Source organism: Phyllobates terribilis, unplaced genomic scaffold, assembly GCF_046119375.1.
Source record: "Phyllobates terribilis strain yellow unplaced genomic scaffold, ASM4611937v1 Scaffold_13__5_contigs__length_258822181, whole genome shotgun sequence".
NCBI classification, from domain to species: domain Eukaryota; kingdom Metazoa; phylum Chordata; class Amphibia; order Anura; family Dendrobatidae; genus Phyllobates; species Phyllobates terribilis.
Window position 1 is genome coordinate 159,287,011 of NW_027362773.1, and position 26,795 is coordinate 159,313,805.

Below are 26,795 nucleotides of genomic sequence, written 5' to 3' on the forward strand. Positions count from 1 at the left end.
AAACAAGCAGTGACATTTTTTGATAAAACAAGCAGATTTCATTGTGACTTCTGGTGCATTTTTAGGAGGGACTCGCTTTCATTTTGCAGTTAAGGAATATAGTATAATATTGGGGTGTTTCACTTACACAAAGTCCTGTACATTGGTGATAACCGATAGGTCACCACTGATCATTAGAAGAGGCGATGGCCACTGACCTATGTACCCTGTAGTTGTAGTCAAAGTCTATGGGGCTGACAGAAGAGCTTTCCTGAAGATTGTCAGCTCAGACCGACTGCTTATTGACGCCGCTGGTCTGATCTTTGCTTTCTTCCAGCCCGGTAGCCGAGGTGGCTTTGCCTTTGCAGCATAGGAGAAGCGGGGGGCAGTGATGCTAATTGGATCCGGCCAGCCTTAGAGCGTGCTCCTTGCCTAGGGAACTGGCCAGGTGGCCTGTAACCTAGTCAATGAGCTGTACAATATAAAATTCTAAATCCATCAATTCTTGAGAAAGAAGGGAATTTTTGGGTTAACTACACAGTTGCTCATTTTTACAAGAACTTTGCAATTTTACCAAATTTATAAACTTGCGACAATCATTTTAGCTAAAAACACACTTCCAAAGAACTTTAAATAAACAAGAATGTATAAATGCACGTTCCCCACATATATTTATCCCCAGGACATTGGGAAGAGAAGTTACTCACTTGTGGAAGAAACGTTGGCCGAGGGGTGAGCCGTGGGGGTGGGATGAACTGGGGAACTTTAATAGGCTGAGAAGTTGTTGCTTGGACCTGCTATACAGAAAATGAAGACCCCCAACATTGAACATCATCATCGTCATCACTCAAACATAACATGAAGTAGGACATGGAGCCATTGCTCACCAGAGTAACAGCATTTTTTGCCACTATCTGAAAGGTCTCTGTTCCATGGCCGGTCACCTTATTCGACGTCTGCAGGTTTACTACGCCGCTTTGTGCGTCGGAGCCGATGACTGCTTTCTGGCTGTTGATGGCAGTCACCATGGCAATGGTCGGTCTCTGCCCCATTACAGAAGCGGGCATGGACGCCGCCGCGGCTTTCAATACGAGAGGTAGAGTCTTTGCCGTGATCATAGAGGCTGTGGCCACAGTCTGTTGGAATACAGAAGATGGATGGGATCAAGAGTGAAAAAGAAGGAATTGGAAAAAAAAAAAAAAAGGTTAATAAGAAAAATTAGTCTGCTTTATGGCAACTAGGGTGAAATAATTTCAACAAAAATAAATATATATTTTTTTTTGCTCAACATGACAGAAGTGCAGACATTTGGCCATTTTTCCAAACCTTCAAAAGGTCAATGCTTTTATTGTCTCTTTCTCTTCTGCGACTTCTCCATGCAGTTATTTTGCACGGCTTTTGCCATTTTACAGCTGAATGCCATAAATAAAATGGAATATTTATTGTACTGGCTGAAAATCAAAATGTGCTTTAAAAGGTCATGAAACATGGGTTAAAAATGTTTCATATTAAAAAAGTGGTTGTCCCATCAGGATAAAACGGTCCTTAATCCCAAGTTAGAGCATATGGAGGTCTAAAAGGACGGACCCCACTTGGAGCAGTTGCTCTTGCTCTGGAGCCATCCATGTATTACAAAAGATTTTCATGTATTGAAATGATCACCGTGCGATATTACAAAATGCACAGCCGGCCGAATCTTCCTACAGCAAAAATCAGCTATTTTCAAGGGTTTAGGAAGCTGCAATTCAATCCTTGAGGTCTAGAAACCATGGCAGCCTTGCAGCGCTCAGCTGCTTTCGTCCTGGACGGAGGAGTTTTTCCGATAGCAGCCATGAAAGGCCAAGATGGTGAGGGGTCTGTGGGTGAGACACCCCCATTTAAACTGAGGCACTCACCTGCGTGCCACTCAGGCCTGGAAGAGGTGACGTGGATGCCTGTGACAGCGGCTGGAGCTGCTGCAGTTGGATCGGATGTGGCTGCTGCTGCACTTGCGGTATTGGCGGTTTGCTTTCTAGGTGAAGCAGAGGTTGGATAAGTAGTTTGCTGTCTGGGAGTTCCTGTTTAACTATCAGATTCTTCCTAAGCTGCTCCACTACAAGTTTCTGAAAGGAGAAAAAAAAAAAAGGCCCTGTGTGAGTATATGGACTTATTACAGCACATTGCATTCACATATTAGTCCACCAGAAAGCAGAAACGCCACCGGTGAAGGAGTCACAGTCTGAAAAGGCGAGAACTTCTATCAGAAACACAGACGAGCAATTTCATGGAAGCAGAACAAAGGCAATTCTGGAAATAAAGCACAAACCATGGCAATGCAAAAAAATGTAAAGATAAAAACTGCAAACCTCTACAACTACTCTGATGTAATCATCACATGTATTATGTCTTGTTCTAAACCTCACAACACGTGCTCCACTAACGAGAGCAAGGCAAAGCCGATGGCATAGGACCCGTTTACTTCCATAAAGCCTTCAAGACACAATACTCAGAACAAAGCAAAAAAGGCATTAGACATGAAAGTCACATTGCTATAAACATCTGTGCCCAGCGCAATCAGGCCGCTTCAGCCCTATAGATAAGGGGCTGCCGGGAGAACAGACGCTTATAGAGCTGGCAGCGGAGAGGGGTCTCACAAGCTGGGGAGACGGTCGGAAGTCACCAGAAGACTTGCTTATGGGGGAGAACAAGTGAGGTCAAACAAGGATGGAATGGGGAAAAAAAAGAACTTTTTTTTTGTATTCACATATGCAAATCTAACAGATAACCGAGCTCCACAACACCAAAGTCTTCATCTAGGGTGAAGCAGCTCCACGGAAGAAAACCGCAGGAAATATCTCCCTACATGTAGAATAGCGACAGATGGTTGTAATAAGAGAGGAAGTCCAATCAATAGAAGAATTGTGATACAGCTCATACCGAGCACTCCAACCCCCAGCAGCCATCGTGAGCAAAAAGATACTGAGATACGTGGACATTGTGCATCCATCTATCTGCTGGATAGAAAGGAGAGAAGAACGGCAGATGATTGAAAATGACGGACACTTAGTTGTGGAGTGACAAGCGGCTGCTTCTCCTGTGCAGAAACGCTCAATACACTGATCCCCGCCGCACCCGATCCCCGCCGCAACCGATCCCCGCCGCAACCGTCATTTAACACTTCATGAAACAGCAGAAGGTGAATCCTCTGATAGACGGCCTGTACAAATTACATATCTACTAGATTTTAGTCTATGAACGGAGTGTCTTTCTCAAGGTTGCGCTTAATAGTCATCTACAATCTATCTGTAATTTTAGGCAAAAACTCTAATATGTGAATGCTATCGAAGACCTAATTCAGACAAGTGCATCGTAACGCGCATAATGCCTCACTCCGGTGGGCAACCCTGGAGCTCACTCCGGTCGGTGAGCTCACTTAACCCCTTAAGCCCCGCGGGTGGTTTGCACGTTAATGACCGGGCCAATTTTTACAATTCTGACCACTGTCACTTTATGAGGTAATTACTCTCGAACGCTTCAACGGATCCCCCTGATTCTGAGATTGTTTTTTCGTGACATATTGTACTTCATGATTGTGGAAAAATTTCTTCGATATCACTTGCGTTTATTTGTGAAAAAAACGGAAATTTGGCGAAAATTTTGAAAATTTTGCAATTTTCAAAATTTGAATTTTTAAGCCCTGAAATCAGAGCGATATGTCACACAAAATAGTTAATAAATAACATTTCCCACATGTCTACTTTACATCAGCACAATTTTGGAACCAAAATTTTTTTTTGTTAGGGAGCTATAAAGGTTAAAAGTTGACCAGCGATTTCTCATTTTTCCAACAAAATTTACAAAACCATTTTTTTAGGGACCACATCACATTTGAAGTCACTTTGAGGGGTCTTTATGACAGAAAATACCCAAAAGTGACACCATTCTAAAAACTGCACCCCTCAAGGTGCTCAAAACCACATTCAAGAACTTTATTAACCCTTCAGGTGCTTCACAGGAATTTTTTGAATGTGGAAGAAAAAAATGAACATTTAACTTTTTTCACAAAAATGTTAATTTAGACCCAATTTTTTTTATTTTCACAGGGGTAACAAGAAAAAATGGACCCCAAAATTTGTTGTGCAATTTCCCCTGGGCACGCAGATACCCAATATTTGGGGAAAAAATACTGTTTGGGCGCACGGCAGGGCTCGGAAGGGAAGGAGCGCTATTTGACTTTTTGATTGTAAAATTTGCTTGAATAATTAGCGGACGCCATGTTGTGTTTGGAGAGCCCATGTGTGCCCAAACTTTGGAGCTCCCCCACAAGTGACCCCATTTTGGAAACTAGACCCCCCAAGGCACCTTTCTAGATGCATAGTGAGCACTTGGAACCCCCAGGTGCTTCACAAATTGATTCGTAACAATGAAAAAGTGAAAAAAAAAAACACTTTTTCATTTTTATGAATCAATTTGTGAAGCACCTGAGTGTTCCAAGTGCTCACAATGCATCTAGATAGGTGCCTTGGGGGGTCTAGTTTCCAAAATGGGGTCACTTGTGGGGGAGCTCCAATGTTTGGGCACACAGCGGCTCTCCAAACGCAACATGGTGTCGCTAACAATTTGAGCCGATTTTCCGTTAAATTTGTTAGAGGACACCATGTTGCATTTAGAGAGTCCCTGTGTGCCCAAACATTGGAGCTCCCCCACAAGTGACCCCATTTTGGAAACTAGACCCCCCAAGGCACCTATCTAGATGCATAGTGAGCACTTGGAACCCCCAGGTGCTTCACAAATTGATTCGTAACAATGAAAAAGTGAAAAAAAAACACTTTTTCATTTTTATGAATCAATTTGTGAAGCACCTGGGGGTTCCAACTGCTCACTATGCATCTAGATAGGTGCCTTGGGGGGTCTAGTTTCCAAAATGGGGTCACTTGTGGGAGAGCTCCAATGTTTGGGCACACAGGGACTCTCTAAATGCAACATGGTATCCGCTAACAAATTGAATGGAAAATCGGCTCAAATTGTTAGCGGACACCACATTGCGTTTGGAGAGCTTCTCTGTGCCCAAACTTTGGAGCTGCCCCACAAGTGACCCCATTTTGGAAACTAGACCCCCCAAGGCACCTTTCTAGATGCATAGTGAGCACTTGGAACCCCCAGGTGCTTCACAAATTGATTCGTAATAATGAAAAAGTGAAAAAAAAAACACTTTTTCATTTTTACGAATTAATTTGTGAAGCACCTAGGGGTTCCAAGTGCTCACTATGCATCTAGATAGGTGCCTTGGGGGGTCTAGTTTCCAAAATGGGGTCACTTGTGGGGGAGCTCCAATGTTTGGGCACACAGGGACTCTCTAAATGCAACATGGTATCCGCTAACAAATTGAATGGAAAATCGGCTCAAATTGTTAGCGGACGCCACATTGCGTTTGGAGAGCCCCTCTGTGCCCAAACTTTGGAGCTCCCCAACAAGTGACCCCATTTTGGAAACTAGACCCCCCAAGGCACCTTTCTAGATGCATAGTGAGCACTTGGAACCCCCAGGTGCTTCACAAATTGATTCGTAATAATGAAAAAGTGAAAAAAAAAAACACTTTTTCATTTTTACGAATTAATTTGTGAAGCACCTAGGGGTTCCAAGTGCTCACTATGCATCTAGATAGGTGCCTTGGGGGGTCTAGTTTCCAAAATGGGGTCACTTGTGGAGGAGCTCCAATGTTTGGGCACACAGGGACTCTCCAAATGCAACATGATATCCGCTAACAATTTGAGCCGACAATTTGTTAGCGGATATCATGTTGCATTTGGAGAGTCCCTGTGTGCCCAAACATTGGAGCTCCTCCACAAGTGACCCCATTTTGGAAACTAGACCCCCCCAAGGCACCTATCTAGATTCATAGTGAGCACTTGGAACCCCAGGTGCTTCACAAATTGATTCATAAAAATGAAAAAGTGTTTTTTTTTTCACTTTTTCATTTTTACGAATCAATTTGTGAAGCACCTGGGGGTTCCAAGTGCTCACTATGCATCTAGAAAGGTGCCTTGGGGGGTCTAGTTTCCAAAATGGGGTCACTTGTGGGGGAGCTCCAAAGTTTGGGCACAGAGGGGCTCTCCAAACGCAATGTGGTGTCCGCTAACAATTTGAGCCGATTTTCCATTTAATTTGTTAGCGGATACCATGTTGCATTTAGAGAGTCCCTGTGTGCCCAAACATTGGAGCTCCCCCACAAGTGACCCCATTTTGGAAACTAGACCCCCCAAGGCACCTATCTAGATTCATAGTGAGCACTTGGAACCCCAGGTGCTTCACAAATTGATTCATAAAAATGAAAAAGTGTTTTTTTTTTCACTTTTTTATTTTTACGAATCAATTTGTGAAGCACCTGGGGGTTCCAAGTGCTCACTATGCATCTAGAAAGGTGCCTTGGGGGGTCTAGTTTCCAAAATGGGGTCACTTGTGGGGGAGCTCCAAAGTTTGGGCACAGAGGGGCTCTCCAAACGCAATGTGGTGTCCGCTAACAATTTGAGCCGATTTTCCATTCAATTTGTTAGCGGACACCATGTCGCGTTTGGAGAGCCCGTGATGTGCCTAAACAGTGGAGCTCCCCCACAAGTGTCCCCATTTTGGAAACTATACCCCTCAAAGATTTTATTAAGGTGTATAGTGAACATTTTGAACCCAGAGGTACGGCACATTATTTGTTTACATTAGGTCATCATATTGAATAAGTTTTCATTATTCTTGAGCGCAAGTGCTCGCTACTTGAGTTTGCATCGGGTACTCAGGTATGCACCATGTACAGCGTGTGCTCGAGTGACATGCTCGAGTCCCTGCTCCGCATGTTTCACGGTTATTAGACACCCAAAAAAAAACATGCGGGGATCGCTCGTGCATGGCAGGCAATCCCCGTAAAGTTTTTTGTCCGCGAAGCATATGGGGCAGAGACTCGAGCATGTCACTCAAATACCCACGATACTAAATGCATACCAGAGCACCCGATGCAAACTCAAGTAGCGAGCACTTGCTCTCAACACTAGTCGCCATATCGTCATCTTTTTTTCTTACTTTTGAAAAAAATCCCAACCCCAGCCCTAACCCTAGCACAACCCTAGCCCCAGCACAACCCTAGCCCCAGCACAACCCTAGCCCCAGCACAACCCTAGCCCCAAACCCAGCCCTAACCCTAGCCCAATCCTAACTCAAGAGTTTATTTTTGACGCCGTTCCTTGTGCGGTATAAGTGATTAGACGACTTTATTCTTCGGGTCGGTGTGATTACAGCAATGCCAGAATCATATGGGGTTTTTATGACTGACAGCTGTCACACACTAAAAGACGCATTTTTTGTAAAATCTAGTTTTTGCATCGCCATATTTTGAGAGCTATAATTTTTCCAAATTTTGGCAGACAGTCATGTGACGGCTCGTTTTTTGCGGGATGACTTGACGTTGTTATTGGTGCCATTTTCAGGCACGTGACATTTTTTGATCGCTTTCTATTCCGATTTTTGGGAGGCAGAATAAACAAAAACCAACAATTCAGGAATTGTTTTTTTTTATTCTGTTCCGCGTGTGGTAAAATTGATGAGGCAGCTTTACTCTTCGGGTCAGTACGTTTACAGCGGTACCACATTTGTATAATTTTTCTATGTTTTGGCGCTTATACACAATAAAAGCTATTTTATAGAAAAAAATATTTTTTAGTATCGCTTTATTCTGAGAGCTATAACTTTTTTATTTTTCCGGCTGATGGAGCTATATGGCGGCTTGTTTTTTGCGGGACGAGATGACGTTTTCAGCGGTATCATTTTTATTTATATGCGTCTTTTTGATCGCGTGTTATTCCACTTTTTGTTTGGCGGTATGGTGATAAAGCATTGTTTTTTGCTTGTTTTTTTTTTTTTTTTTTTTACCGTGTTCACTGAAGGGGTTAACTAGTGGGACAGTTTTATAGGTCAGGTTGTTCCGGACGCGGCGATACCAAATATGTGTACTTTTATTGTTTTTTTTTTATTTTTTTTATAATAATATTTATTGATGGGTACATTATATTTTTATTTTTGGTGTATTATTTTTTTTATTTTTTTATAATATTTTTGCACATTTTTTTTTTTTTTTTTTTCCACTTTCACACAGTTTATACACTTTATTACTTTGTCCCACTCTGGGACTTTCACTTTTTTTTTTCTGATCGCCTGCATGGCACAGGAATGGAGCACCATCCCTATGCCATGAAGGCTGTCAGAAGTGCACAGTGTGAAGATTGCTTGGAGATGCACTGCGCATGTCCAAGCAATCTTCCTGCTCTCTGGTGACCCGGATGTTGTCATGACGACATCGGGTCGTCATGGCAACACCCGGGAAGCCTTTGCAGACTGCGCTGGAAGCCGGAAGAGGAGGTGAGTATCTGCGATCACCTCCCCTTGCCCCCGCAATGCCGCGATCGACTTCGATCGCAGCATCGCGGGGGTTAATGTGCTGGGAGCGGTGCGTGACCGCTCCCTGCACATAGTACCGGGTGTCAGCTGTGACAATCAGCTGACACCCGGCGGCGATCGCGCCCGCACAGCCTGTGTGCGCGCGCGATCGCCATGACGTACTAATACGGGTCTGGCTCTTAAGTCCCAGGGCACAGACGCGTATTAGTACGTCAGATGTTATTAAGGGGTTAAAGGGGTTTTCCCACGAACGAAAGTTCATTTTAATCAATAGATCTTGGAATAATAATAATTTCCACAATTGGATGTGATTAAATAAAATGTTCCTGTGCTGAGATAATCTTATAAATGCTCCCCTGTGTAATGGCCGTGTCTGACCATGCAGGAACATGGTCTGATCATACCACATCTCCTGGGCAGGGGGGGGAGCAAAAGAGTATATAGACAGGACAGCTTGTAATCACAGCGGATTTATTTTTGTGAGGTAAAACATTTCCCTGCCTGTTTTACTTCAAAAAAAGAATCAGGTGCAATCCCGTGCTGTCCTGTCTGTACACTCTCCTGCGTCCTCCCCTGCTGTCCTGTCTGTATACTCTCCTGCGTCCTCCCCTGCTGTCCTGTCTGTACACTCTCCTGCGTCCTCCCCTGCTGTCCTGTCTGTACACTCTCCTGCGTCCTCCCCTGCTGTCCTGTCTGTACACTCTCCTGCGTCCTCCCCTGCTGTCCTGTCTGTACACTCTCCTGCGTCCTCCCCTGCTGTCCTGTCTGTATACTCTCCTGCGTCCTCCCCTGCTGTCCTGTCTGTATACTCTCCTGCGTCCTCCCGTGCTGTCCTGTCTGTATACTCTCCTGCGTCCTCCCGTGCTGTCCTGTCTGTATACTCTCCTGCGTCCTCCCGTGCTGTCCTGTCTGTATACTCTCCTGCGTCCTCCCCTGCTGTCCTGTCTGTATACTCTCCTGCGTCCTCCCCTGCTGTCCTGTCTGTATACTCTCCTGCGTCCTCCCCTGCTGTCCTGTCTGTATACTCTCCTGCGTCCTCCCCTGCTGTCCTGTCTGTATACTCTCCTGCGTCCTCCCCTGCGTCCTCCCGTGCTGTCCTGTCTGTATACTCTCCTGCGTCCTCCCCTGATGTCCTGTCTGTATACTCTCCTGGGTCCTCCCCTGCTGTCCTGTCTGTATACTCTCCTGCGTCCTCCCCTGCTGTCATGTCTGTATACTCTTTTGCTTTCTCCCCTGCCCAGGAGCTGTGGTATGATCAGACCATGTTCCTGAGACACAGCCATTACACAGTACACAGCAGGGGCACATTTATAAGATTATCTCAGCACAGGAACATTTTATTTAAACACATCCAATTGTGGAAATTATCATTCCAAGATCTATTGTGGACAGACAATGAGTAGTTTCATAGACACTCTATACATTATATATTTATATTCTGCCTTTTACTTTATAATTTTGGAACATCCCATGGGTCTGAATAAAGCAATGAGGAAATGCCCCGGCCGCATTTAATGGCTGTGGGAATGGATTGTAGCGGCTTTGACAACTTCTTTCCTTTTCATTAAGTAGAAATGAATAGTGCCAGATGAACAGACTCCCAAAAAAACGGCTGCATTGTACGCCGGGTGCTATCATTTAATTGTTTTCTTTTTTTCAGTACTGTTGTCTGTCACCGATAAAGCCGCCATTCACTGTGAAGCATCGATGTAATGAAGAGGCAAAGCTCATTAAACATGTTGTGTGATGCAGAGAAGCAGCCGCTGCCGGAGGAATGTCCAAGCCATTTATCCACCTGATTGTGCACTTCATGTCTTGCTCCTTCTTCCTTGTGTTCATGTCTAATTGAGCCGAGTGCGTCTGACTTGAGTAACAGAGCTGTATTGGGTTTTTCGCTTAAGTCTGCAGTATTAAAATGTTCCTGTTACCATGAACGTGGGATTTGCAGTCTCCAAAAGGCCTTATCAAATGCAGCCAGTCGGTGCTGCAGCTGCAGGAGGGCAGGGGAGCGCTCATGTGCTCGGGTAATGGAGTGTAATTATTAGGAAAGACTGTTATACCGCTGCTGTACTGTACCCGAGAGCTGAATGCTGAGCGCTCGGTGTACAAAACTCATGGAAATAATCAGGTCTGCGTTTTTGGCTCCACCATATGAATGTCATACTGGTATCGCTGAGTTAAGTGCCCATTTACGTTTCAATGTGCGGATGGTACCCGGGTCTAGAGGACAGGAGACTCTCCTCTGGACCCGGGTACCATAGAACCTGTAAAAAAAAAAGAATAAAATAAAAAATAAATATTATATTTACCTTCTGATGGCCCCCGGTGTCTTTGTCTTCGCTTGCCGGCAGCTCGCGGTGGACTGAAGGACCTGCGCTGACGTCATTTAGTCATGTGACGGGTCACGCGACGCTGACGTCGACAGGTCCTTCAGTGTACCGCGAGCTGCCGGCAAGCCAGGACGGAGCGAATAAAGACTACGGGGACCATCAGAAGGTAAGTATAGATTTATTTTTTTATTTTTTAACCATTCTTTAAAGTCACACTATATAAATCCATGCCGGTTGCATGGATTTATATTGTGTGACCAAGTTGTCAAGCACTTTCTAAGTGATGCTAAAATCGCTTGGAAAACGCTTGTCAACCCGCATGGAAATGCAAGTGAAGAACGCTTCACATCCGCATGTCCCTGGCAGGAAAAACGCATGCACAATCCGCATGCACAATCCGCATGCGTTTTGTTCTGCCAGGGAGATGCAGAAACGCTCAGGAAAAAATCCGGAGCATTTCTGCATCGTGGGCACATAGCCTAAGATGGGAATATTTGCTACAGATGAGTGTTTCCCACCTCTTGGTCTCTTGTAAGAGCCCCCATGATGTAACCCATGAAAACTGCCCATCTACAGGTTATTGGGTCATGCCTACGAGCAGAATGTAAAAGGTTGGGTCCCGTGGGCTGCTGTCTCCAGATGGCGTAATTCTCGGACGTAGTTCAATACTTCTGGCCACCGGTGTACTATCTTCATTAGAATTCAGTTTTAACCACACCATATCTTGCATTCGCTGAGTATGAACAGATGTTTATTACATTTGCTCTATTTCTTGAAATGCACCCAAAATCTGATGTTGGATCTTGGACTCTGCTTGTACTGCATTGCTTTCCGTAGCCATCCCACTGCTTTAACCTTGAAATTTGACGGCTTTAGGGTTATTTTCCAGACTATAATTTGTAAGAGGACATATGAAGGCCTCACACCCTCTGTAGGGGCACATGTGCACGAGGCGCTGGGTTACTCGGATATTTTACAGGCTAGGTGTGGAGGAAGGGAAAGTCGACCTTACAGGAGACTGTGAAGCAGAACTCTCCAGCCGTCTGTCAATCAAGCTTCAAGACGGCTTCTCACCGCCCTTCACGAGCACTTCTGCCAGCAAGTACAAGAGGGAGCTGTAAGTCAGCCACTTGTTTCTATGGAAACACAGATGGGTCATTTTACAAAGGCACTTATCAATGGAAAAAACATCCCAAGACCGATGATCAATTTCCTTATGTACACAGGAACAGTAGGCGAACACGTGACGGCGCATACTAAGACGAGATCCTCATACATATAAAAGCGGTTTTCCTCTCTCAGAGCTTAACTCTACCCGTAATCTGACCAAAGGCAAAGGAACGAGCGATGCAGCAAAGACACCAAGGAACGGGGGAAATAAACAGAGCGTGAATTCATAAAAATGCCTCCACTTTACCTGTAAGTGACTGATAGTAAAAAAAAAAAGGTCTGGACCCGAGTGAGTAAAACGGCAAGAGAAAAATAGGCGTCACCATGAGCAGAAGGCTACGGGTTGGGATCTAGAGGCTGCAGATACACCGCTCTGCTGCCCGCCTGCAGACGTAGGTCGTGCCCACCCCATAGGCAATAATGGAAGGGCACAGGAAGCTCACCCAGCACAGAAAAGGGCCATGTACGTGGCCATATTATAACTCCACACATCCTGGTGCCAATATACTTATAAGGGGCATGCAGCGCTATTCTTACAAGCAGAAGGGACAGACCCTCTAAAAAACAAGGACGCCCAAGAGTGAGAAGTGCAATGGCACACGGCAGTTTTACTCTTTGGTTTGGGCTCTGTTCACATTCACACGCATACCTTTCTTGCCATTAAAGCGACAGAAAAGCTAAAAAGATCCCATTAAAAGTCAATATGGGCTGTTAGTTGCTGACTGGACCAAGCATACAACTTATTTGGCACAGAGACGTAATAAGCCCCGGCACCGATGTAGACTGTATGAAGCCTTACTTATTGCCATGCAAATCTTTCCTGTTCCAATAATATCCAACCATGAGGTTACTGTATAGACATCACAGATATGGACATTACCGAGCCCCGCCGCCCTGATCCTGTGAACGCCGTGCAGGTGTTACACTATAGACAAAACCGGGCATAATAAGGCACTGTAAAAATAGTCAACCATCAGCGAAAACATTAATGGCCGGCCACGTCTCCTTACATTAGCCTAGTAATCTGAGGCACAAGTTTCATTTTATTCGGTGAAAAAAGTTTTGCAAAATGAGACTTATAAATCATGCACCGGGCCCCATCGCCCCCCAACACCAGGACTCCAGGGGGTACGCCAAGTGTAGAGATGACGTGTCCCCTAAACATACATCAAAAATACATACTGGATCAGGACCGATCGTCACTTTATAATTACAATAATCTTATTTGTGTTTTGTTTTTTTATTAAAGAAAGTAAGCACATCCTTGTTAAAATTGCCTGCTGAGCTGTATGCACGCACCTAAGCTGCCAGGGGTGCAGAATTAAGGTTCACAAAGCCCCTCCAAATCTTTTAGGGTGATAGATTGTTTCTTAGAATGGAGCAGTATAAATTATTTTATTTTTCCACATGCTGCACACAGGAAAAAGGTTTGTAAAAATAAAAAATGTGAAACTTGCATGTTGCAGTGGAAACTGCCACAAAAATATTCTGCAGCAGATTTGTTCCCCGGGAACATACTTTTTAAGAAATTCCCATTTACACACAGTGAACAATGGACACTGCAGTAAGAAAATTAGGAAAGTCCACATCTTCGAGGTGAGAGATTATAGACAGCGCGTCCGGATCTGCACATGTCGCCGGCTGTCCATGCTTTATGTACTGACCAGCACGACTGACGGCAGCATTCACAACACTGCTGGAAGGAAGCCAGCGCACCGCTTTATTGGTCTCATTCATTTCCTCCATCATCACACGTAATGGCGTCAGGACATGAAAAGTGGAGCAAACTGCACCTCGTTCCCCTGCAAGCGGGAGAAAGTTAATGTTTCCTGCAAACTGTGTGTATACAAGTCAGGACCTGACAGACACCAGGAGTGTCACCCAGAGCCCGGCACATTATCAATGACCAGGTCAGTCTGCCGTAGTATGACTGGGAATGATACATGCCGCAACGGCCGTCACCTTCCTCATGCTGTGCATCTCTCTAAAAATGGAAAGTAATTACAGACCAGTGATCTCCAGCAGGTGCTGCCACGACAGCCAGGGACGGGCAGAGCGTGCCCAATTCTCTTGTCACTCCTGAAGAGTCGCAGGTTGTAGACCATCGTTCTCCAGGAAAACAACAGTTATGAAGATCTCGCATCACAAAATAAGCTCCAGTTCACACCGCCCTCCACGAGGCTGTGGCATAGGCTGCCACTGTACATTACAGGGAAAAAAAATGAAACCCATATGCAGCGGGGTGAACAGATTTTTGCAAGGATTACACTGACGCAGGTGAGAGAACTAGTTTAAGGGCTTATTCACACAACTATTTAGTGGCCCAATTGTCAACTGCGGGACTCCTGAATGGCTGTTGAATAAGCCCCAATTCTGTTTTACATACAGTTGTGCTCAAAAGTTTACATACTCCGGCAGAATTTTTCCTTTCTTGGCCTTTTTTCAGAGAATATGAATGATAACAAAAAAAACTTTTTCTCCACTCATGGTTATTGGTTGGGTGAAGCCATTTATTGTCAAACTACTGTGTTTTCTCTTTTTAAATCTTAATGACAACCAAAAACATCCAAATGACCCTGATCAAAAGTTCACATACCCTGGTGATTTTGGCCTGATAACATGCACAGAATTTGACACAAATGGGTTTGAATGGCTACTAAAGGTAACATCCTCACCTGTGACCTGTTTGCTTGTAATCAGTGTGTGTGCATAAAAGCTGAGTGAGTTTGTGGGATCCAGACAAACTCTTGCATCTTTCATCCAGCCACTGACGTTTGTGGATTGTGAGTCATGGGGAAAGCAAAAGAATTGTCAACGGATCTACGAACTGTATAACACAGGAAAGGGATACAAAAAAATATCCAAGGAATTGATAACGCCAGTAAGCAGAATTCAAACTTTGATTAACAAATGGAAAATCAGGGGCTCTGTAAAAACCAAACCACGGTCAGGTAGACCAACAAAACTTTCGGCCACAACTGCCAGGAATTTTCGGGATGCAAAGAAAGACCCACAAATAACATCAGCTGAAATTCAGGACTCTCTGAAAACTAGCGGTGTGGCTGTTTCAAGATGCACAATAAGGAGGCACTTGAAGAAAAATGGGCTGCATGGTCGAGTCGCCAGAAGAAAGCCATAACTGCGCAAATGCCACAAAGTATCTCACCTACAATACGCCAAACAGCACAGAGACAAGCCTCAAAACCTCTGGAACAAGGTAATTTGGAGTGATGAGACCAAAATTGAACTTTTTGGCCACAACCGTAAACGTTACATTTGGAGAGAGGTCAGCAAGGCCTATGATGAAAGGAACACCATTCCTACAGTAAAGCATGGAGGTGGATCACTGATGTTTTGGGGATGTGTGAGATACAAAGGCACAGGAAACTTGGTAAAAGTTGAAGGATAGATGAATGCAGCACGTTATCAGCAAATACTGGAGGCAAATTTGCACTCATCAGCCCGGAAACTGCACATGGGATGTACTTGGACGTTCCAACATGACAACGATCCAAAACACAAGGCTACGTCGACCTTTCATTGGCTACAGCAGAACAAAGTGAAGGTTCTGGAGTGGCCATCTCAGTCTCCTGACCTCAATATCATTGAGCCACTCTGGGGAGATCTCAAGTGCACAGTTCATGCTAGACAGCCCAGGAATTTACAGGAACTGGAGGCTTTTTGCCAAGAAGAATGGGCAGCTTTACCATCTGAGAAAATAAAGAACCTCATCCACAACTACCACAAAAGACTTCAAGCTGTCATTGATGTTAGAGGGGGCAACACACGGTATTAAGAACTGGGGTATGTGAACTTTTGATCAGGGTCATTTGGATGTTTTTGGTTGTCATTAAGATTTAAAAAGAGAAAACACAGTAGTTTGACAATAAATGGCTTCACCCAACCAATAACCATGAGTGGAGAAAAAGTTTTTTTGTTATCATTCATATTCTTTGAAACAAGACCAAGAAAGGAAAAATTCTGCCGGGGTATGTAAACTTTTGAGCACAACTGTATCTATTACAAGTGCAGATACCACCTATGATGAGGTGTGCCCACAGCCATAGCCCTGTTTCCCTGTATAATTCAATTATTCATTATTATGTGATATATGTAAAGGAGTGATGACATATCTCCAATCCACTGATCCATTCGCAGCCTGTAATGGTGGCTGCACTCCCTCCCTATCGCTCCAATAAACACAGGGAAATTTGGGCCTCTGATCTCATGACTGGTGAAGGTCCCAATGATCGGACCCCCAGCAATCATACACTTGTAACCTATCCTACATGTGGTTTATGGGATAACACGTTTAAATAAATAAAAAAAAATGAATAAAAAATTACCAGTCGAACAAAAATATGTTTGCAGGACATTGGTCACGTCTGTAATCTGTGGCCACCAGAGCCCTGCAAACCTTCTCCTACCTGCGACACTCCTGACGCCTCTTCTGATTCGCTGGCCCAGTGTGACGTCATACGTGCTCACGCCACAAGAATGATGTCACGCTAATCAGAGGAGGCGCCGGTGATGCGGGCTGGTAGAAGGTGGTTCAGACGGCTGGTTCTGTAGCCATGTACTGCCAAAATGGCCGTGGGGTTTGCAAATCTTTTTGCTGAACCCTATAAAAAATGGTTAGTTTTGATGTTGCCTCGTGGTTGTCAGAACATTTCTTCTGTGTTTTTTAGCGTTTCATAAAGCGATTGCCTGCTGTGATCACATGTCCAATTTTTGACTATAAAGTGGAAATTCGCTTTAAGGGCACTTTTACACATCGGGGGGGGGGGGGGGTTGTGCGTTTTTCGAAACAGACTTTTGACAAAGCATTTTTTGGACACAATGCAGTCTGTTCTGCCTGTCACTTTCTACCATTTTTTCCAAAATGCCACCCATTCAAATTAGATGAAAGTGGTAAAACCAAATTATTTTGGTATGACTACTGCGTGGCCTCCAGTCTCTCCTGACAGATTACATGGGGAAAGAAGAGAATCATTCCTTTGGGATTTCATTGCCCGATCAGTTAGTTTTCGGGGCAGAAAAAACACTTTCAGAATTCATGGCAGCGGCCCTCTCCTTTCTCACTCGGCTGCGCTGTACTCGTGTATATGGCCAAATATAGGCTTTTCTATAACACTTAAAAACAGCAAGAAGAAAAATGCATGCTTATTGGGTTACAAAAAAAGACAAAATTCCTGAAGGAAGCCTTACAATTATAAAATCCTCTGAAAATTAAAAAGGGACGAGAAGCTTTAAGATGCAGTAATTTGCACGTCAAACATGGTTAATTATTTTCAACGAAGCTGAGCAGATCTGCTTGACCTTCAAGATGAAGAAAAATGTAAATGGTAATTACACCTCAAGCTCTTCTTCTGATGACACATACACAAATATGCTTAAAATTATACTAAAATCAGAACGGGTTGATATTACTGACTGAATACAGACACGGAAATCCATCGCTGCTAAATCAGAGCCTGCTGATCATGTACGCCATGGTCAAGAATACATTCATGAAAAAGTAAAATAACAATATGATGACGATGTCTGGGGGAAAGTAATGAGTCTTTTCCAGCAAGTAATTAAGCACCTGTTTCCTTGGCAGATCGTGTTCCTAAACGATGCCAGTATATAAAGCACCGTCACTCCAGGTACGCAGGCTTGGATTGTGATGCTCCTCACGTTGAGGTTGCAAAACTCATCACAAAGCTGCAGGAACAAAGTATCTGGAAACAAACTAACTTGGAGGGATGCAACGGGAGCATATCCAGGTGGAGGTCTTTGCAGTCAGCGGATAAGGGAAAAGCACTCAAGCGGAAAATAGTTGTAAGTAGCACAATACTATTAAGGCCTGCAAGAAGAAACCCTCCTGATTGAGGGCCTATCATGGGAGACAAAACGCAATTAAGTTGCAGATCAGATGGGACCTCATTACACCAAAATATACGGCGAGCTCTTATATTAGCAATCTGAGCCTAGCAAGAATAACAAGCAAACAGCGGAGCGCGAGATCGACCCCCTGTTATTTTAGTGCTACAATTTAGCAAATAATTTTGCTTCGTTCCCCGGGAAGAAGAGACATTTCTGCTGTAAACTTTACCATGGAGGAAGCCGTGGGTTGACGCCGCTTGTATGCGGAGGGGAGCGAGCGCAGACTGAATGATTTTAGGTAAACACCTCCGAAGCGGCAGACTGGGATTACACTTTCATTTACAGCTTGGGAGGAGTCTGGCGGCTGAAAGGGTTTTTTTCGCTCATGCTTTCAGAATAAACCAGCGCTGATAGTGAATGTTGACGCGTTCATCATCAGTTGTACAATCCTAGAAACTGACAATCTGCGCCTCTGACGGCAGCTACAACCTCCTCAATGGCTGCATTTATTAGGTTGGATTACAAGGGAGCAGATAATAGTTTTTTCACTTTTACCCCTTCCCTGACATGGATGTATCAATAAGTGCCCATGTGTGGTGCGGGCTCAGGAGCTGTGCCTGCTCCATACCCAGCAGATGCCGGCTGCCTAAGGGTATGTGCTCACGTCGCAAAAATTTCCCAGCAAAGTGAATCAGATTTCTGAAAATGTCATCGCTGTTTATTTTTGCCTTGCGGATTTGAAGCAGTTTCGCATCTCAAATCTTTCAGCGTTTTCATAGTATTTTTCAATTATTCTAATGAAGGTGAAAAAGTGCATAAAACACGCATTTTCTCTGCATACATACATACAACAAATAAGTCTACATCAAATAGCTATTGTGTGCGCATACCCTAAAACGGCTGTCATCTGCTTGTAAGACTAAGTTCACACAAGTATTTGGTGCTTTTTTTTTTCTGAAAAAAAATGTAGTGTATTACTGTTCCAGCAAGTATGTATTTCTCATGCCCAAACAGTGTGTCCATTTCTCTTGCAGTAAATGGAAGGTTTTTTTTTCTGAGGATTTTCCACAGACGTGAAAGATGATAAAAATCTGCAGATAAAAACCGTTAGTGTTTTTAGTGCGTTTCCACTGCGGATACATAGTAAAAAAAAAAAGCATGTAATCCGCAATCAAAGTTTTATCAAAGCTAGGTTACTCCGTAAATGAGACGTTTCCAACAAAGGAACCTTATATGTACCTGCAGATAGAGGGTTAATCTGCAAGGAAATAGCGTTATAATCCTGCCCGCCTTAGAGGAAGTGCAGCTACATGGAGGAAATTAACTTAGATCCTTCTTATAGGCCATCACTTTCAGTCATCAGGGGGCTGCAGGGAGCGGTTACAACTGCAAGAAGTCCCCAGCACGATCATTCACAGCAGCAGGTGTCAATCAAAGTGCCAGGGAGTGATTACAGCGTGTTCACACACAGTATAGTAAGCACTGACTGTAGCCGTTCCTTCATGATGGACCTACAAGGATGCAAGCTAAATTTGCCCCCTTTAGCCATGCTTCCAGTAAGGCAGGCAGGATTTTAACGCTATTAACCTGCAGGTAAATAGCGTTTTACTTTGAAAAAAAGAATGCAATAAATGTAACACATGACATGGAGCCCACTAGCAAGGAGGGTGTTGTGTACCTATAGACCCATTTACATTTACCCCGGTGGCAGTCAGCAGCTCAGGATGATCCTCCTGTCCCCCCCCCCCCCCCCCGAATTATAAGCAGAGAAATCCAGGTTTTCACCATCCTTTTTTCCATGGACACCCAGACGAGAGTGTTTACGCTATGAGAAGAGGCTGAGCACTAATGGCAGCACATTCACAAGCCGCCTCTTTAAGCTGCAGAAAATGAAGAAATACAACAATTGCCAATTTGAAAGGAAGTGGAGCTGTAAACATGCCACATAAAAGCACAGAGAGCCCAGTAATGTACTGTCAGGAGAAGTATCCTCTAACCAGTAATATCAGCAGAATGGGGGTCCCCACATCCCCCTCAGGAGACACACAAATCAGCACACACAGTGCCGGCCGTCACACCGTTCACACTAAGCACTTCACTTAGGCATCCTGCAACACAAGCGAATGCACCGAGGAAGCATCATGGATGAAGCCAGCGACCACGTCTGGAGGCCCCAACATTAACCATTTCAAGGAAGGAAGATTTCACTGATTTAATCAAAGCCTAAAATAACCCAATAACTAAATGCATATTTCAAGTATGACCTTCACATACTTTGGGGTGAATTATTAGCTAGTGAGCCTGATCTAAAGAAGCACACAGACGGTTTTCTCCATGCCCGACCCCAAACCCCCAACTTTGTCGATTTCTTCTTCTTTTAATAATGGCTCTTTCAGATGTTCGTGATCATCAGTCTGATCTGGGGTCACAATGCATGGCTGTGCGTCTCCTGACCCTGAGCATGACAGCTTCGGGGTCAGAAGATGCGCAGATAGTCCGTGCATGGTGATCCAAGACTGGACCGATGATCACGGACGTCTGAAAGAGCCCTGATTGGGCATTGTGGGAGCCTAGAGCGCTGTTATGTAGTTAAAGATCAGCTGTTTGGTCGCTGGTGTAACTGCGTGGGGGGGGGGGGTTATGGCATTTTGCCGTGGATTTTGCTGCACAGTAAACAAAACAAACAAAAAAAAACTAAAACAAAACAAACAAAAAAAAAAATCCCAACTCGCCCCCTAAAAAAAATAAACATCCTATTGCAATGGCCCACGGAATAAGGAAGCAGAGTGCGCTGCACTTGGGTACACTGATAATACCACCCAGCAGAGGACAGGGACTTTCCTCACACTTAATGTGAACAGGACCTTACACAACTCTTTTGGGGCTCATTCCTGCAGAACATATTTAGTTCAGACCTCCCATAGTGATATTCGCAGTGGTATTTACGGCTGTTGGTATCATTCTGACGAACATGCGGTGGAGCCGCACATTTCCCCCTTTGCATTGAAAAGTGTGAAATTCGCACTGACAGCGGCAGCATGAACTAACACTAAACCTGCAGCTCTTGTCAATTTACGCAGAATGTATCACATTTCTTTAAATCTCCTGCACTATGCCGGCACTATAAAATGCAGCAGATTTTCTGCGAGTGAAGACGAAGTAGAAAATCTGCTGCATTTTCATGACTTGGGAAAGTAGCCTTGTGGATTTAAACTTAACGGGGTTGCCTCATCACCCACTGGTAGAAGGTACTTTTATCTCAGATACAACATGGAGTGGCAGGTTGGATGCCCAACCACTGCCTCATTCATTCTTTATGGAGCTGCTGGAAAGAGCAGGGAGCAGAGAGCAGGGAGCAGAGAGCAGGGAGCAGAGAGCAGGGAGCACAGAGCAGGGAGCAAAGAGCAGGGAGCAAAGAGCAGGGAGCAAAGAGCAGGGAGCAAAGAGCAGGGAGCAAAGAGCAGGGAGCAAAGAGCAGGGAGCAAAGAGCAGGGAGCAGAGAGAAGGGAGCAGAGAGAAGAGAGCAGGGGAGCAGAGAGCAGGGGAGCAGAGAGCAGGGGAGCAGAGAGCAGGGGAGCAGAGAGCAGGGAGCAGAGAGCAGGGGAGCAGAGAGCAGGGGAGCAGAGAGCAGGGGAGCAGAGAGCAGGGGAGCAGAGAGCAGGGGAGCAGAGAGCAGGGGAGCAGAGAGCAGGGGAGAAGAGAGCAGGGGAGAAGAGAGCAGGGAGCAGGGAGCAGAGAGCAGGGAGCAGAGAGAAGGGAGCAGAGAGCAGGGAGCAGAGAGCAGGGAGCAGAGAGCAGGGAGAAGAGAGCAGGGAGAAGAGAGCAGAGAGAAGGGAGCAGAGAGAAGGGAGCAGAGAGAAGGGAGCAGAGAGCAGGGAGCAGAGAGCAGGGAGCAGAGAGCAGGGAGCAGAGAGCAGGGGAGCAGAGAGCAGGGGAGCAGAGAGCAGGGGAGCAGAGAGCAGGGGAGCAGAGAGCAGGGAACAAAGAGAAGGGAGCAGAGAGCAGGGAGCAGAGAGCAGAGAGAAGGGAGCAGAGAGCAGGGGAGCAGAGAGCAGGGAACAAAGAGCAGGGAGCAGAGAGCAGGGAACAGAGAGCACGGAGCAGAGAGAAGGGAGCAGAGAGAAGGGAGCAGAGAGAAGGGAGCAGAGAGAAGGGAGCAGAGAGAAGGGAGCAAAGAGCAGGGAACAGAGAGCACGGGAGCAGAGAGCAGGGAGCAGGGGAGCAGAGAGAAGGGAGCAGAGAGCAGGGAGCAGGGGAGCAGAGAGCAGGGGAGCAGAGAGCAGGGGAGCAGAGAGCAGAGGAGCAGAGAGCAGGGGAGCAGAGAGCAGGGGAGCAGAGAGCAGGGAACAAAGAGCAGGGAACAAAGAGCAGGGAACAGAGAGCAGGGAACAGAGAGCACGGGATCACGGAGCAAAGAGAAGGGAGCAGAGAGAAGGGAGCAGAGAGAAGGGAGCAGAGAGCAGGGGAACAGAGAGCAGGGGAACAGAGAGCAGGGGAACAGAGAGCACGGGAACAGAGAGCACGGGAACAGAGAGCACGGGAACAGAGAGCACGGGAACAGAGAGCACGGGAACAGAGAGCACGGGAACAGAGAGCAGGGGAGCAGAGAGCAGAGAGCAGAGCAGGGGAGCAGAGAGCAGGGAACAAAGAGCAGAGAGAAGGGAGCAGAGAGCAGGGAACAAAGAGCAGGGAACAGAGAGCAGGGAGCAGAGAGCAGGGAGCAGAGAGAAGGGAGCAGAGAGAAGGGAGCAGAGAGAAGGGAGCAGAGAGAAGGGAGCAAAGAGCAGGGAGCAGAGAGCAGGGGAACAGAGAGCAGGGGAACAGAGAGCAGGGGAACAGAGAGCAGGGGAACAGAGAGCAGGGGAACAGAGAGCAGGGGAACAGAGAGCACGGGAACAGAGAGCACGGGAACAGAGAGCACGGGAACAGAGAGCACGGGAACAGAGAGCACGGGAACAGAGAGCACGGGAACAGAGAGCACGGGAACAGAGAGCACGGGAACAGAGAGCACGGGAACAGAGAGCACGGGAACAGAGAGCACGGGAACAGAGAGCACGGGAACAGAGAGCACGGGAACAGAGAGCAGGGAAGAGCAGAGAGAAGGGAGCAAAGAGCAGAGAGAAGGGAGCAGAGAGAAGGGAGCAGAGAGAAGGGAGCAGAGAGAAGGGAGCAGAGAGCAGGGAACAAAGAGCAGGGAACAAAGAGCAGGGAACAAAGAGCAGGGAACAAAGAGCAGGGAACAAAGAGCAGGGGAGCAGAGAGCAGGGGAGCAGAGAGCAGGGGAGCAGAGAGCAGGGGAGCAGAGAGCAGGGGAGCAAAGAGCAGGGGAGCAAAGAGCAGGGGAGCAAAGAGCAGGGGAGCAAAGAGCAGGGGAGCAAAGAGCAGGGGAGCAAAGAGCAGGGGAGCAAAGAGCAGGGGAGCAGAGAGCAAAGAGAAGATGAGCAGAGAGCAAAGAGCAGGGGAGCAAAGAGCAGGGGAGCAAAGAGCAGGGGAGCAAAGAGCAGGGGAGCAAAGAGCAGGGGAGCAAAGAGCAGGGGAGCAAAGAGCAGGGGAGCAAAGAGCAGGGGAGCAAAGAGCAGGGGAGCAAAGAGCAGATAGCAGGGGAGCAAAGAGCAGATAGCAGGGGAGCAGAGAGCAAAGAGCAGGGGAGCAGAGAGCAGGGGAGCAGAGAGCAAAGAGCAGGGAGCAAAGAGCAGGGAGCAAAGAGCAGGGAGCAAAGAGCAGGGAGCAAAGAGCAGGGAGCAGTTCTGACCATTGTCACTTTATGAGGTAATTACTCTGGAACGCTTCAACGGATCCCACTGATTCGGAGATTGTTTTTTCATGACATCTTGTACTTCATGATAGTGGTAAAATTTCTTCGACATCACTTGTGTTTATTTGTGAAAAAACAGAAATTTGGCGAAAATGTTGAAAATTTCGCATTTTTCAAACTTTGAATTTCCATGCCCTTAAATCAGAGAGAGATGTCACACAAAATAGTTAATAAATAACATTTCCCACATGTCTACTTTACATCAGCACAATTTTGGAACCAAAATTTTATTTTTTGTTATGGAGCTATAAGGGTTAAAAGTTGACCAGCGATTTCTTATTTTTACAACAAAATTTACAAAACCATCCCAGACACTCCGACAGAGTCATGTGACGGCTTGTTTTTTGCGGGACAAGTTGACATTTTTATTGGTACCATTTTCGGGCACGTGACATTTTTTCATCACTTTCTATTAAGATTTTTGGGAGGCATAATAAACAAAAAACAATTCCTGAATTGTTGTTTTTTTTCTTTTTTTTATGCCGTTCTGTGTGTGGTAAAATTGACAAGGCAGCTTTAGGCTATGTGCCCACGATGCAGAAATGCTCCGGATTTTTTCCTGAGCGTTTCTGCATCTCCCTGGCAGAAAAAAAGCATGCGGATTGAGCATGCGGATTGTGCATGCGGATTGTGCATGCGTTTTTCCTGCCAGGGACATGCGGATGTGAAGCGTTCTTCACATGCATATCCGCATGCGGGTTGACAAGCGCTTTCCAAGTGATTTTATCATCACTTGGAAAGTGCTTTACAACTTGGTCACACTATATAAATCCATGCAAACGGCATGGATTTATACAGTTTGACCGTGGTAAAAAATATAAAATAAACCTATACTTACCTTCTGATGGCCCCCGGAGTATTTATTCCATCCGTCCTGGCTTGCCGGCAGCTCGCGGTACACTGAAGGACCTGCCGGTCAGCGGTCTCGTGACCCGTCACATGACTATGACGTCAGCGCAGGTCCTTCAGTCCACCGCGAGCTGCCGGCAAGCGAAGACAAAGACACCAGGGGCCATCAGAAGGTAAATATAATATTTATTTTTTATTTTATTCTTTTTTTTACAGGTTCTATGGTACCCGGGTCCGGAGGAGAGTCTCCTGTTCTCCACACCTGGGTACCATCCGCACATTGAAACGCATGGATTCTGCATGTACAGATGCAGTGATGTGGATATTATGCGTTCCAATGCAAGTCAATGGCGGCGAAAATGCAGCACTTCCGCAAAATAATTGGTAGTGCTGCGTTTTTTTCCGCAATGATAATCCGCAGAGGAAATTTCCGCAGCATGTGCACAGCACATGGGGATTATCATTGGGGAACATGGCAGACCTTCTACCAAGCGTTTTTTAAGCGTTTCTGCAGCATTTTTGCCGCTGCGGAAACGCTCAATAAACGCATCGTGGGCACACAGCCTTATATTTTTTTTTATGTTTTGGCGCTTTTACACAATAAAAATTATTTTAAAGAATTGTTTTTGCATCGCTTTATTCTGAGAGCTATAACTTTTATTTTTCGGCAGTTGGAGCTGTATGGCGGCTTGTTTTTTGCGGGACAATTTTTATTTACATTAGTCTTTTAGATCGCGTTTTATTCTATTTTTTGCTTGGTGGTATGATAAAGCATCGTTTTAAGTTTCGTTTTTTATTATTTTTTTTTACCGTGTTCACTAAAGGGGTCAACTAGTGGGACAGTTTTATAGGTCATGTCGTTTCGGACGCGGCGTGTGTACTTTTTATTGGTTTACTTTATCTTTTTTTTTTTTTTCATAAGATTCATTTATGGATACAGTATATTTTGTATTATTATTATTTTTAAAAAATATTTTTACCTTTTTTTTTTTTTTTTTTCACATTGTCCCACTATGGGACTTTCACTTTTTGCAGCCTGATTCGGCTGCATAGCACAGGAATGCAGCACCATCCCTGTGCCATGCAGCCTGTGAGCTGCACAGGGAGAAGCTACTTTAGTCGTGCACTGCTCATGACCAAAGCAACTTCCTGCCTCCTGGTGACCTGGATGTTGTCATGATGACAACATCCGGGACCAGACTCAGACGCCGCGGGACGCCGGCAGAGAAGGTAAGTATCGTGCTTACCTCCTCTTGCCACCGGAATGCTGCAATCGATTTTGATCACAGCATTTCGGGTGTTAATGTGCAGGGAGCGGTGCGGGACCGCTCCCTGCACATAGTGCCGGGTATCAGCTGTGACAATCAGCTGACACTCGGCAGAGATTTCGCCCGCACCGCTTGTGTGCGGGCGAAATCGGTATAGCGTACCAATACGTATGTGGCCCATAAAGCTCAGGGCACAGATACGTATTAGTACGCCCTGGGCCAGAAAGGGGTTAAGAATTATAGTAAGCAGAACGAGTCCACCACTAAAATAATTTCCCTTATTGCAATATCATTAAAATCCTGTGCAGGACATAATAAATTACTTATTTCATAAAGATCTGCATCCATTCTCAGTTACAATGCATGTCAGTAGTTGCATCCCAGAAACCATGGGTTTGTAGAAACGCTACCTGCAAAATTAGTCTGACCTGATATATTCCATAGTGGGACAGATCGGACAGTCCCTGTTATCTACCAACTGAAAAACTCTGCGTTACTAAGTATTATGGCCTTCATTTTCTCATGTACACAAAAAATGGCCCGAGTGTCCTCAGTATCTTGGTTTTTACCATCAAGGTTTTATCAGTGATTTTTACTTATGAAAAAAAATGAATAAATTGCAAAACTTCCTTTTCATTATAATGGTAATCATGAACTCAGTTTTGTACTGGGAATTTTGATCTGTGACACGGTCTGCAAAAAAAACTCAGCCATGTGAACAGCCCCATAGATTATAATAGGTATGTGCCCTGTGAAAAACCACAGACAGAACACGTACGTGAAAAACAGACGTCTGAATGAGGCCTTCAATTTCTGTGGCCCCGACAGACCATGCACCGCACTCACTAATTTTAGATTACGAACAGGTAAAACAGTAGTGATCAGACAGATCGAAGATCTCTGTGACGGCTGATACATGTTAGTCCCACGGTGAACGCCCTGTGTGAAGCCATTCTGTCTAAACGGACCTGAAATTTAGCTTTGATGACAAGGTCTTCTACTGAAAGTCCCAATTATAAACAGGACTGGCAGAAAGTTACTAGTTTTGAAAAAAAAAAAAAGTATGAAAGTAAGGAAAAAACGACAACAGAAATATCC

General features: G+C 45.3%; 1 protein-coding gene across 7 annotated transcripts in view; it reads right to left on the minus strand.

Annotated features, from left to right (window-relative positions):
• Positions 1 to 26,795, minus strand: part of PHF21A (PHD finger protein 21A) — a 95,059-nt gene that overhangs the window by 23,732 nt on the left and 44,532 nt on the right. For 5 of the 7 annotated variants that reach the window (XM_073658858.1, XM_073658853.1, XM_073658859.1 and 2 more), the window contains exons 5-7: positions 1,875 to 2,081; positions 867 to 1,115; positions 687 to 776 (exon numbers count right to left, since the gene is read on the minus strand). In XM_073658858.1, coding sequence (XP_073514959.1) covers positions 687 to 776; positions 867 to 1,115; positions 1,875 to 2,081 — 546 coding nt within the window. The remainder of the gene's footprint in view (positions 1 to 686; positions 777 to 866; positions 1,116 to 1,874; positions 2,082 to 26,795) is intronic. The other 2 variants (XM_073658855.1, XM_073658857.1) reach the window with 1 other exon arrangement.